The sequence below is a fragment of the Nothobranchius furzeri genome, chromosome 12 (assembly GCF_043380555.1).
Source record: "Nothobranchius furzeri strain GRZ-AD chromosome 12, NfurGRZ-RIMD1, whole genome shotgun sequence".
NCBI classification, from domain to species: Eukaryota; Metazoa; Chordata; class Actinopteri; order Cyprinodontiformes; family Nothobranchiidae; genus Nothobranchius; species Nothobranchius furzeri.
The window spans coordinates 32,087,720-32,100,929 of NC_091752.1; the positions used below are offsets into that span (position 1 = coordinate 32,087,720).

At 40.7% G+C, this 13,210-nt stretch overlaps 1 protein-coding gene across 2 annotated transcripts; it reads left to right on the plus strand.

Annotated features, from left to right (window-relative positions):
• Positions 1–583: 583 nt before the first annotated feature.
• Positions 584–13,030, plus strand: abraxas2 (abraxas 2, BRISC complex subunit). Of its 2 annotated transcripts, none has more exons than XM_015944835.3 (9): positions 584–708; positions 3,352–3,442; positions 3,775–3,811; positions 5,394–5,460; positions 5,562–5,752; positions 7,973–8,095; positions 8,525–8,609; positions 8,710–8,827; positions 10,054–13,030. In XM_015944835.3, exons 1-9 carry the CDS (start codon positions 637–639, stop codon positions 10,611–10,613), a joined length of 1,344 nt encoding a protein of 447 aa, XP_015800321.3. In that variant the 5' UTR covers positions 584–636; the 3' UTR covers positions 10,614–13,030. The 2 variants fall into 2 exon arrangements, with proteins under 2 accessions (XP_015800321.3, XP_015800322.3); XM_015944836.3 differs by having other exon boundaries at positions 7,976–8,095.
• The last annotated feature ends 180 nt before the right edge of the window (positions 13,031–13,210 follow it).

The window sequence follows — 13,210 nt, forward strand, 5'->3', positions numbered from 1 at the left end:
CCAAATAACTATTGACACTATAATCTTTTCATTGTCCTCCTCATCCATTATATTAATATCCCAAAGATGGCAAAGCAAAGGTTAGAATTTTTATTTCTGTTTCATTGAGATCGAAGTATAAATGTAAACTAGTGTGTAGTGAATCTTGTCGCCACTTGAGGGCAACAAATCCCCTACCAGACACAACTGAGTTTTAGCGCTTATGTAGTTCCCTTTTCTCCTTAATGTTAACTTTCGCAACCAAACAAAAACCAAGATCAGTTTGTTCAGTTTTATTGAGATGATGAGGCTAAAATGTTCTCTTCCAAATTGTTTGACCGCACCAGAGTGTAGTTCCAATCTGTCGCCACTGGAGGGAAAAAAGTCCTCTCCTCTCTGAGTCACTGTAGCTACTTCGAAGCAATATGTAGCTCAAATACATTAATTTTTCTACTCAGTTTGAGAAATCATTTGTATGAGGGTGTGAAAACCCTCGAATGACTGTGTCTCACGCTCACTGTGTAAGTGTTGTGAGCCCTGGGCTTAATTATATGTTACAAGGGCCTGTCATAAGCCTACATTTCCCATAAGCAAGTGCGCCAGACGAGCGTGCCTTCAACCGCAGGGGGCATTGGGATTGATAGGGATGTTTCCATCATGGCGGCATCCATTTCAGGTTATACTTTCAGTTCTGTGTGTTATCACAGCGCCAACAGCAACTCAGATCACGTAAGTGTGTGACATTTATTTTTGTTCAGTGTTAGCTAAGGTGTGTGAAGTTCGACGATGCGCGTGACTGTTCGTTAATGTCACTAGTTTGACTTGTTTTTTCCAGTGCCATCTTCCTGTTCCTGGTTCCGTCTATCTACCGGCTAGTGTGCCTTTGATTTGACTGTAGTTTCAGTAACATAAATATACTGGGTTGCTTATTTTAAGAGGATCTCGTGTTTGCTAGTTACACATATGAACTATCAACAGTAACAAATGTTAATGGCTACATAGCTCAGCGCTAGTTATTTCAGTGTATGTAAAGTTTGAGTTCCAGGAAATAGCCAGTGGTTAGCATAATAGCAAAGCTATCAAGTGACTTCCTTGTATCGATACAGCAACTGTGTACAGATGAGTACTTTGTAGCGAGACGGTGTCCTTTAATAAACAGACGAACACAACAAATGTCAAGCTAGAGAAACGACCATTAAAGCGGTAAAAGGTGTAGTCTGCCACATTATCCGCTTGCTTTCAGTAACTTATTCTGTTAACAGGTTTTGCTTTCTATCTTTTGATGGCTCTTTTTTTAAACAAATACAATTGGAGGTCTTTGTAAATTAAAGCTATGGTCAGGCCAGTTAGCAGAACTGAAGGTTGGTCTGGATAGGTTGTTGTAAATCACAGGAAACAGGTTTGCCTGCATTCCTTTCAAAGCAGGAGGGGTGGTTGTTTTTTTGAGTTGCCGTTGTCTCCCAGAATTAAAGTTTAAAATTGTCAAACTTTTTTATTTTTACTTTTAAAACACGACAGATAAATAATTTAGAAATGAATTGATCGTGCACAAAATGAGTCATTGTTCAGGTTTTCAGTGTTATCATGGATTATTAGTTTTGAGTTAACAGCCAGGAAGCAGAAATAATTGAAAATGTGTTTAATCTGGATGAATTAATCTCCACTTGTTTGTGGGGTTGTTCATAATTCATGAAACTGATGGAAAATGTTGGTACTAGTGATCGACCAATATGAGCTTTTCTATTGCCGATACCGACGTGTGCTGCAGATTTTTTTAGACTCATTTTTAAGGCTGATGGATTGACATTTTCTGCCCACTTTCCAGGGCTGTGTCAAGATTCAGTTTCGATTCGGGTCTTATGATTTGATTGTTAAACGATTATCATTATCTTTTGGAGCAGCTCGTGAAAAAATGTAAGGTGCATGGTCTCAGTCGGCATAAAAAACAAGCCATGTTCAAGCTAAAGGAAAGTCTGTGACAGCGCAGAGACGGCCCCTTACACTCACTTTTTTTCTACCATTGCGTAATCTTTGTGAAAGCACACGATTGTGCCACATTACCACCACAGACTAATCACTGCTGAACAAGCAAAGGCCCCTGGTGCCACCTCAGCTTTGCATCACAGTAACGCCATAGTTTTATGACAAAAGAAGGAAGTTCTGAGCAAGTTTAGTCAATCCTTGTTCGATTGCTGGCTGATTAGAACCACCACAAGCTTCTTCTCTTCATCTAACCCAGGGATCAAAACATGTAAGGTAGGACTATTCAGTTCTAGGCCTCAAAGGGCGGTATCCTAGCCTAGTGAACTAGACCAAATTCTTGCTTTGCAAAGTTTAAATAATACATTTATTTAGTCTGGCTTGCCAGGCTAGCGGTATCCAGCAGTTTTAGTGGTTTCTCTAGTCCAACACACTAGATTTAGTGGTTGAGTCTTCTTTCTCAGAAGACCACAGTGGTGGTTGAAACGTCAGCAAACAAAGGTAAAACAACTCTTTCCCTGTGTCAAACACAAGTAATGCAGTTAGAAGAAACGCACAGAATGAATGCTCAGAAGATGTTTAAAGAGTAGTTACAGTGCAGAAGATGCGGCATAAGAAACATTCAAGCGCTGATGAAAAGAAGAAATATTTAAAAAACTAAATTAAAATAATAGCAACCTGCTAAAAACACCAACAAAATCTAAAGTGCATTTAATCTTTTTAATCATTTTTAATAACATCTTACCATAAACAATAAAGGAAATCTTTTTTGTTTGCATGACTCAGCAGCAGCATCCTAGCAACAAATCCCTCTTTTCTAAGACATCCTGACTAAATCGGCTCTACCACAGATGTTTAACAGCTGATACTGATATATTTTAAAAATGCTAAATATCGTCCTGATTATCGTTCAATCATTAGTTGGTACTAGAGTTACATTTAGACTTGTAGCCAATTAATGCACATGCTTTATAAATCTTTCTTTTTTGAAAAATCCTTTAACAATTAGCATCTTCAACGTTGTTACTGTTGTTGAAAAAAATGCAGACGTGACTAAAATGATAACATTGAACTGTGTTTGAAATTTTCTTTTAAGATGTTGACCCACCTTTCAGAGTAGTTCTAAGAAAAACCCTCATCTTTGTTGACTAGGCCTTCTTGTGTATTTGAATTAAAGCAGGTGTTGCGTCATGTTTGGTTTTGAGACCAAATTATCGACAGAACCTGTTCCCCATAATAATGTGATTGATTAAACCGAATGCGATTGGTTTTTGTATGAAAAGCTAAAGCCTCGTCCTCTCTCCTCAGCCGCTGTTTGAAGAAGTAGCTACAAGCCACGTTATTGTACTAAATATTTGTGCCTTACTTATGTTTTTAAACGTTTTTACACAGGAGGGCTTCCTATTAGGAGACGTGAGGCAAGAGGAGACGGTCAGCATCAGCGACACACAGATCAGCAGTGCAGAACTGCTGCAGATAGTAGGTGAGCTCAGAAACAAATGGTGAAAAACACAGGACATCTTTTCATGAACAAATAAACACCGGATCAGTGCTGGTTGTGACTACATATGTGAGACACCATTACATTTGAAGGGTATTTTTACTCGAGCAATAGCAGCATCTGTGTAAATAACATCCACTACTATGGCTGATTTCCATTTAGTTCTCATTGTTTGATAAATGAAAGCAACAGAAACTAATATCTAACATAACCAGCAACACGCAGTGCTCTTGGTTCACACTATTATTTGCTTTTGGTTAAAATATCTAAACAGTTATGCATATTTAAAACATTTTCACTGTTTGTTCCATCAGAAGTCCATAACCATGATCCTTGTGCACAGTTATTTAGGTAAGTTATGTCTCGTTTACCCTTAAAAAGCTTTTATTTTAGTTTTCATCAATCTACTCTTGTTTTGTGTAACCATTTTATTGTTTAAATGATTTCAGACATGTTATCTTATAGGTGAGTAAAACACTCACTGGCCAGTTTATTCGGTACACCTTACTAGTACCGGGTTGGACCCCCTTTTGCCTTCAGAACTGCCTTAATTCTTCATGGCATAGATTCAAAAAGGTACAGGAAACATTCCTCAGACATTTAGGTCCATATTGACATGATAGCAGCGTGCAGTTGCTGCAGATATGCCGGCGGCACTTCCATGATGCGAATCTCCCGTTCCACCACATCCCAAAGGTGCTCTGTTGGATGGAGATATGGTGACTGTGGAGACAATCTGAATACAATGAACTCATTGACATGTTCAAGAAACCAGTCTGAGATGATTTGAGCTTTATGACTTGGGGCATTATCCTGCTGGAAGTAGCCATCAGTAGATGGGTACACTAGTCATAAAAGGATGGACATGGTCAGCAACAATACTCAGGTAGGCTGTGGCATTGCAATGATGATCAATCTGTACTAAAGGGCCCAAAGTGTGCCAAGAAAATGTCCCCCACACCATTACACCACCACCACCTGCCTGAACCATTGGTACAAGGCAGGATGGATCCATGCTTTCATGTTGTTGGCACCAAATTCTGACCCTAGCAGCAGAAATCGAGACTCATCAGACCTGGCAACATTGTTCCAATCTTCTATTGTCCAATTTTGGTGAGCCTGTGTGAATTGTAGCCTCAGTTTCTTGTTCTGAGTTGACAGGAGTGGCACCCGGCGTGCACTTCTGCTGCTGTAACCCATCTCCCTCAGGATTCCACGTGTTGTACATTCAGAGATGCTCCTCTGCATAACTTGGTTGTAATGAGTTGTTATTTGAGTTACTGTTGCCTTTCTATGAGCTCGAACCAGTCTGGCCTTTTTCCTCTGACCTTCGGCATCAACAAGGCATTTTCGCCCACAGAACTGTCGCTCACTGGATGTTTTCCCCCTTTCAGACCATTCTCTGTAAACCCTAGAGATGGTTGTCCATGACGGTCCCAGAAGATCAGCAGTTTCTGACATACTCAGACCAGCCTGTCTGGCACCAACAACCATGCCACGTTCAAAGTCACTTAAATCACCTTTCTTCCCCATTCTGAAGCTCGGTTTGAACTGCAGCGGATCTTCTTGACCATTTCAACATGCCTAAATGCATTGACTTGCCACCATGTGATTGGCTGATTAGTAATTTGAGTTAACAAGCAGTTGGACAGGTGTACCTAATAAAGTGGCTAGTGAGTGTATATGGCATATGATGCATTTTACATAAATAATCTTCTGAAAACTTGTTGATCATTCTTGATTTGGTTAAGTTTATTATTTTAGGTCATTAAAAATATTCTGACAGTTCTAACCTTTATAAGTCATTCATATTAAATTTGGCATTGGACAGTAGATGGCTCCCTCTGACTAGTCTAGGATTATCCCGGCAGAGAAGGGGGACAAGTTGGATGAATGTGTTTGAACTTTTCTGTTTCTTTTTCCCTCTCATCAGCTTTTATGACTACGCAGGTAAAGTCAATGAAGAAAATCTCAACAGCATTCTTAAAGACAGGAGGAAAGTGAGTGTTTCTACTTTTCTTCTCGTAAAATGTCAAAACTTAACCACGATCTGAGGTTGTAAAATGGCTTTAGATAAAATGTCGTTGCTTTGGTCGTGCAGAATGTTATTGGTTGGTACCGGTTCCGGAGGAACACGCAACAACAGATGTCGTTCAGGGAGCAGATTATCCACAAACAGCTGACTCAGCTGCTGGGTGTGCCCGACCTCGTCTTCCTTCTTTTCAGCTTCATCTCTACTGCCAACAGCTCCACACATGCTCTGGAGTATGTGCTCTTCAGACCCAACCGCAGGTGCAAATCACTCCTAATCACACACGTTTATGTGTAATTCAATCAAATGCACTTTTGTTTCCATGTGCATGTGCTGATGAGGTCAACACAAAGGTCTTAAACTATCGATTGCATCAAAAGGACACCAACCCAAACATGCAGGTGTTGGTCTTAAAATTGGAATATCATAAAAAGTTGATTTATTTAAGTAATTCAATTCAAAAAGTGAAACTTGTATATTAGATTGTTTTATTACACACAGACTGATATTTCAAATGTATATACAGTGAGGAACATACGTATTTGGGCACCTTGCAATTTTTCAAGTTCTCCCACTTAGAACTCATGGAGGGCTCTGAAATTCACATTGTAGGTGCATTCCCACTGTGAGAGACAGAATGTAAAAAAACAAAAAATCTCAGGAAATTACATTGTATGATTTGTAAAGAATTGATTTGTTTTGCACTGCTGGACATAAGTATTTGAACACCTGGCAATCAGCAAGAATTCTGGCTCTCAAAGACTTGTTACTCTGCTTTTAAGAAGTCCACCTCTACTCCACTTAGTAATCTCAATTAGTAGCACCAGTCTGAGCTCTTTAAAGACACCTGTCCACCCCACAGTCAGTCAGACTCAAACTACTACCATGGGCAAGACCAAGAAGCTGTCAAAAGAAACCAGAGACAAAATCGTGGACCTCCACAAGACTGGAAAGGGCTACTGGGAAATTGCCAAGCAGCTTAGTGAAAATAGGTCAACTGTTGGAGCAATTGTCAGAAAATGGAAGAGGCTAAAGACGACTGTCAGTCTCCCTCGGACTGGAGATCCATGCAAGATCTCATCTCGTGGGGTATCACTGATGATAAGAAAGGTGAGGAATCAGCCCAGAACTACACGGGAGGAGCTGGTCAATGACTTGAAGAGAGCTGGGACCACAGTTTCAAAGGTCACTGTTGGTAGAACACTATGCCGTCATGGTTTCAAATCACGGATTGCACGAAAGGTTCCCCTGCTCAAGTCATCACACGTCCAGGCCCGTCTGCAGTTTGCCAATGACCATCTGGATGATCCAGAGGAGGCATGGGAGAAAGTCATGTGGTCAGATGAGACCAAAGTAGAACTTTTTGGTCTAAACTTCACTCGCCGTGTTTAGAGGAAAAAGGAGAAGTTGCATCCAAAGAACATCTTCCCTACTGTGAAGCATGGGGGTGGAAACATCATGCTTTGGCAGTGCTTTTCTGCTAAGGGGACAGGACAATTGTACTGTATTAAGGAGAGGATGAATGGGGCCATGTATTCTGACATTTTGAGCAACAGCCTCCTTCCCTCAGTCAGAGCATTGAAGATGGGTCGTGGCTGGGTCTTCCAACATGACAATGACCCGAAGCACACAGCCAGGATAACCAAGGAGTGGCTCTGTAAGAAGCATAACAAGGTTCTGGAGTGGCCTAGCCAGTCTCCAGACCTAAATCCAATCGAAAATCTTTGGAGGGAGCTGAAACTCCGTGTTGCTCAGCACCAGCCCCAGAACCTGACAGATCTAGAGAAGATATGTGTGGAGGAGTGGGCCAAAATCCCTGTTGCTGTATGTGCAAACCTGGTCAAGAACTACAGGAAACGTTTGATCTCTGTAATTGCAAGCAAAGGCTTCTGTACCAAATATTAATACTGATTTTCTCAGGTGTTCAAATACTTATGTCCAGCAGTGCAAAACAAATAAATTCTTTACAAATCATACAATGTGATTTCCTGATTTTTTGTTTTTTTACATTCCGTCTCTCACAGTGGGAATGCACCTACAATGTGAATTTCAGACCTCCATGAGTTCTAAGTGGGAGAACTCGCAAAATCGCAATGTGTTCAAATACTTATGTTCCTCACTGTATATTTTTAAATTTTGATGTTTAAAAATGACAACTAATGAAAATCACAAATTCAATATCTCAGAATATTGCTGTAGAAAACACCAATAACTAATTGTTGTCATCTGAGCCGGACAGTTTGGAAAAGAAAAGTTGGAACGTTGCATTTTTTTAGGGTTCCTATCAGGAAAGTTTGATAATGTGGCTCCCCTTTATTGCCCATTGTTCACTAATTGGAACGTTTGAACATTCGCACATTTATCCAAACTACTTGTTCATGAATAGTTAAAAAAGTGAAAGGATTTGAGGTTTTTTCTTGGAAAAATTGAATAATTTCAGTTTGAAAACCCAAAGATTCTAAACGATCATTTTCTCCCAGCAGGTACAACCAGCGGATCACCCTCACTATCCCAAATCTTGGTAACACAAGTCAGCAGGAATATAAAACCTCATCAGTACCCAACACGTCTCACAACTACTCAAAGGTCATCAAAGAGCACGGGTATGTTTGTGATTTCTGTCGCAGAGCGTTAACTTAGCAGCTTTTTTGTAAAAATTCAATCCAGATTTTTTTCTTGTCTGCATGCACTTGTCCGGGTTCACTTTTGACTCGGCGTAGGCGGCGTACGTTTGCCGAAGGCTGATTGTAGTGAGAGGCTGGTATGCGACAGCCAGCACAAGTGTTGGCTTGTATTTTTGTGTCTTTTTGTCTAAACTTAGATGCACGGTTTCCGTTGTGGATGAGGACAACCAGACTGTTGGGATTTAGTCTGGCCTGTCCATCTGGTGTCTGATGTCTCATTTTACCTCCTTTTCAGACTGTGTTTTAGTGCAAAACTTTGTTACTTTGGGTTTAAAGTTTAGGTTTAGCTTGTGCTACGTTTTCCTGCAAAGATGTCATTGCTCTGTTTCTTTCTGTAACTGTCCTCAGGGCTGAGTTCTTTGACAAAGATGGTGTGATGAAGGATATTCGAACAATATTCCAAGTCTACAGCGCGCTACAAGATAAAGTCCAGGTGAGGAGGATGTGGTTGATTTTAGTCATTGACACAAAGTGAAACTGTTCTGTCACTAGATGTTTTATTTATTTTTTTCACTTGCTGGTTTTATTTGTAGGCTGTGTGTGGGGAGGTAGAACAAAGTGAACGTGTTAAAGAGAAAATTCAAGAGGATGTGAACAAACTCAAACAACAAATTGCTCTCCGGAAGCGCATGAGAGCAGAAGAGGAGAGAAGTATGTCATTTTTGGATCAAATCTATAGTTTTAAAACGTTTAGATACCTGAACCATCCCTAGACCTGTTATTCTTGATACAAGAGCCAGCATCATTCTTAAAGCTTCAATGGCAAATCTGCGAAACAAGCTAGTTTAAAGCGTTTTTTTTTTCATGCTTCTTAAAAATGTTCTAACATGGTGTAGCTATAAATATTTTGTGGAGCCAAAAAGTAGAAAATTCCTGAAGACATTTTAAAAGGGACCTGCCCGTTGGCACAAGATAGTGGCCGTGTGTTATAGAGGCCCAAAATCATGATATATGTGTGACGTTGGGGTGATCACCCAAATATTGTGCTATACCACGATTCCCATGGCCAAGCCGGTTGTGTTCATGCAACAAATGAGGGGGTGCATGCCCCCAAAAATAGAATTTCTTGAAAAAAAAATTGAAAGTGACCCTAGCTGGCCAGATTGAAAATTGGGCAGGCTAATTAAAGAGGCATTTTTTACACAGTTTCTTTTGCTAATAACGTTGCCATGGTAAATCGGATTGCTTAGAAAAGTAATGGCACACTTCCTATGGCCGAGCTGGTCGTTTTGATGTACAATTTGTGGGGTTGCACTCTGCTGTTCGAGCCGCATTAACGTTCGCGGAAGAATAAAGATAACATCCTCCGGTGAAGAATAATAAGCGCCCTGCCTTGGCCTGGTAGACCACTAATGAAGTGGTTCTCTCACATTTGTCTGAAAAGTTCAGACATTTATTTGGCCATCCAGTTGTTGGTCTCCCAGACTGCCACACTTCTGCACTAGCCTGGGTCCTCCATTCTTTATGCGCTTGTGGATTTTACACCAGAATGTCTCTGGTGTGAGCGATTGTCTGCTCAGTGACGTCAGAGAAGGAGAGACAGCCGGCTGCTACCGCTACAACTTAAGGACAAACTACCAGAGTCCCAAACACCATTTGGAGTTGTGGAAAACAAGACATTTGGATGTAAAAAAAACGCCGACTGGTGTTTTAGCACTCTCTCGTTTCCTCTGGTAATGTGGGTTCCTGTGTCAGGCAGGTGTGGCCTAGGATGGGATGTGTGAGAATTCCGTGTCTGTTTGAAATATGGCTTGATTTGCCATTGCAGTTTTATTTTTTATCCATGGTTGGTTTAAATATTTATTTGTACAGTAAACGTATACAACCCGACTAGATTGTCATTTCTTGGCAGTTATATCTTTTTCTTTTGTCCAAAGGGCTCCATGAGGACTCCCATTCCACTCCGGAGGAGAATACGGAACCTTGTGAGGCTACGCTTCTTTCCAGGATCAGTTTTGATGCACCTTCAGCCCCAGAGCGGCCCAGCACCTCACCAAACCCACCATCTTACACTGACCTCTTATCCCAAACTGAAAATGTGCTCTCCTCCTCCTCTCCACCGACCAGTGCTGCTCTGTTGCCCCGGCCTCAGGCTGTGGGCTCTCCAGGACACCCTACACCCATCCCACTGGGGCCGGACCTGGGTCTCGGCATCAGGCTGAACATGGGCCTCGGTGCCACTTTAAATCCCGTTAGCACTCCCAGCACTCCGTACCTCGGTAACGGTGACGGTTCGAGCTCTGATTCATTAGACAGACAAGCCGCAGGCCAGGAAGATGATGATGAAGAGGATGAAGAAGATGAGGACAGTAGTGAATATGAAAACTTGGTGAGCGAAGGAACTCATCTACCTTTAGTTCCAGATGGTGTCTTGTCTCAAGGCCGGCCAGCAGCCCTGAACCCCGATGGGGACGCTCGTGGCTCACAAATGACATAGAAACTCGCCACAGGATTTGAGCCGGACACAAATAAGTGACGCATCTGAAGCAATCAAAAATAAGCAAATGTAGACCAACGAAGTGCCAGTCCTGAAAGTGAAAGGCATGTGCAAGTGGTGTCCCGCTGTGTAACTCTTCTCGTCTTAGTCTGATCTCCATGTTAAGGGGAAACCTCTCCAGGCTTTGCAGGTGCATCTCACTGGGCTAAAGGTTGTGTTTTTATATGCCCTTTGAATTTAGGTCTTTCAAGGTACACAAGTGTGGATCCGTCTTGTTTGCAGGTCAGACGTGAATTTTACAGACTAATGTACGCCAACTGGTTGGCGAGCTTGCTTTCAAAAAGACCGGCCCACACTTTAACATTTTGTCTTCGCCTTCCTGTCTCAAATTTGCGTCCCCACTTAAGCACCCTTTCTTGCATTACCTTCTTGCACACTATTATTTTGAGGCAATCTTCAACTTGTCTGGTTACTAACGTCAAACTATTATATTATTTTTAGATATTTATATTGAGATTGATCTTGGACTTTACCGTTTTTCATAAACCAAAACGGTTGCCCATTTAAATCAGAAACAATGATGAATAGAGGATTTCAAACAACAATCACTTCTCTAATGGCTGCTTTTTATATTAATCCCAATATATATATGTATGTTTTGTCACGTTAAACATCTAACATGACTCACTGTAGTGTCAATGTCTTGATTTTCTGGGATTTTACTGAAACTTTTGTTTTGCTGAAAAATGAAGATTTCTTTTCGCTGCTATACCAATGCTGACATGCTGTGCCACTTGCCCTCTTCAACCACCTTGAGTCAAACTTTTTTTTTTTTTTGCATCGTAAAGCATTAACAGGGATAACACGGTATATTGTAGCTTTACTAGCTAGTTGCTTAATATTCCCTTTGCTGCTGCAACACAGAGTAACTAGAAGTTGCATCTGTTCTTTTTAAGATAAAACATGGCTGCTACTTTCATTTTACCGTATTGGCTGTTAAAGTACTACTGACCACTCTCATCACTGATCATTGCTTTGTCTCTATTAAAGCTTTAATAGAAGACAGATACCCACTGTAGTGTGTGAGCTGTCACCTTGGAAACGGATCGGTCTCTTGTCTTTGTGTAGTTAGCCATCACACATCTATCCTGGCCTGCTTGGGTAAGCGTACAGTGTGTGGACCTAGGTAATGTGATTTTAGCATGACCGCTGCATTAGACTACAGTGCCTTATACTCAGGACAATTCATAACGACTCAAATCTCTGTAGAGGAAAGAAATAAGACAATTTTTTTTTAAGCTTACAGAAATCCTCCAAGTTTGTTTTCATGACGTTTAAGTTCCACAGCTATGTGCTTCCCATTTCTGGTGTTTCTAATCGATCTGAAACAACCATCGCTATATTCTGAGCGCATTTCCCTTGTTGCTGTCAGTAATGTTGAAGTTTGCCTGCATCTTATGGCTACAAATGTTAATTTTTTTGACACTGGTACCAGATAATGGAACAGTACAAAGAAAAGATGAGGAGAATAATGACCGACAAGCAGAAAAATGCATTTACAGATCTGGCCTGAAGGAGATGGTGACTGATTTTTTAAAAAGGTTTCCTTGCATGGTTCATTGTTGACATTGGTGGATGATCGCACGTTACGGACACTTTTGCCTTGTAAGCAAGCTTTGCTTTACTTACACATGCTGTTTGTATGTACCTTTTTTTTTTTTTACTTTAGGGACATTTCACTTGCTTCTATGTGTAATGCCAATGCATCACTGACCAGGAACTGGCACTTAAAATGTTGCTTAATAATTACCAAGAGTTACAATCACACAATGGAAGATTACAAAAAATCTGCTTGTTAAAAGTATAATTTCCTTACCATAGTGGGATTTAAGGAGGAAATAAATGATGAATGTATTGTACAAATAAAAAACGGGCATGGGGTAGCATTTAAACAGCACTTAACTATTTTTTTTTCTTAGTTGGACAATGTGAGGGTAAGGAAAATGGAGCTGAGGGTCTGTAGACTTTTAACACTTGTCTTAATGTGGGCTCTTCTGTGACCTCGGACCTTACAGCTGATGTGAAAACCTGCAGAACAATGGTGCAAAAGGCCACTGGGATGAAGCATGAGAGAATACACTTGACCAGAACACAGTACCTTTTAAAGTTTCACCATAATCCAAATATACACCCCTGTAAGAATGGGATGACCCCCTTTGCTTCTACCACGGGGAAGAGCGTTCTGACATTATCACCGCCTTAAAGCACAAAGTCCAGTGCACACCTTGGATAATCTGGGATTTTATCTGGATTTGTGTAATTTAATGAAAGTTGACCAAGGACTTTACTTAGGTGAGCAGAGAGATCAAGGTGCTTAAATTGAGGGATAATAAAGAAGACGTTCATTTGTGATCCCATCAGTCATTGTGTTTGTTTTTGCGTTACATACTTTTTAAATGCATATAGAAGAAAATGTAAATTTTTATACATTTTCCATATTGTGAAAAGGATGAAAACGGGTAAAGAAATTGCAGATCCTGCCATAAACTCACAAGAACATAACAAATATCAGATGGTAACCTCTAGGAGGGAACTGT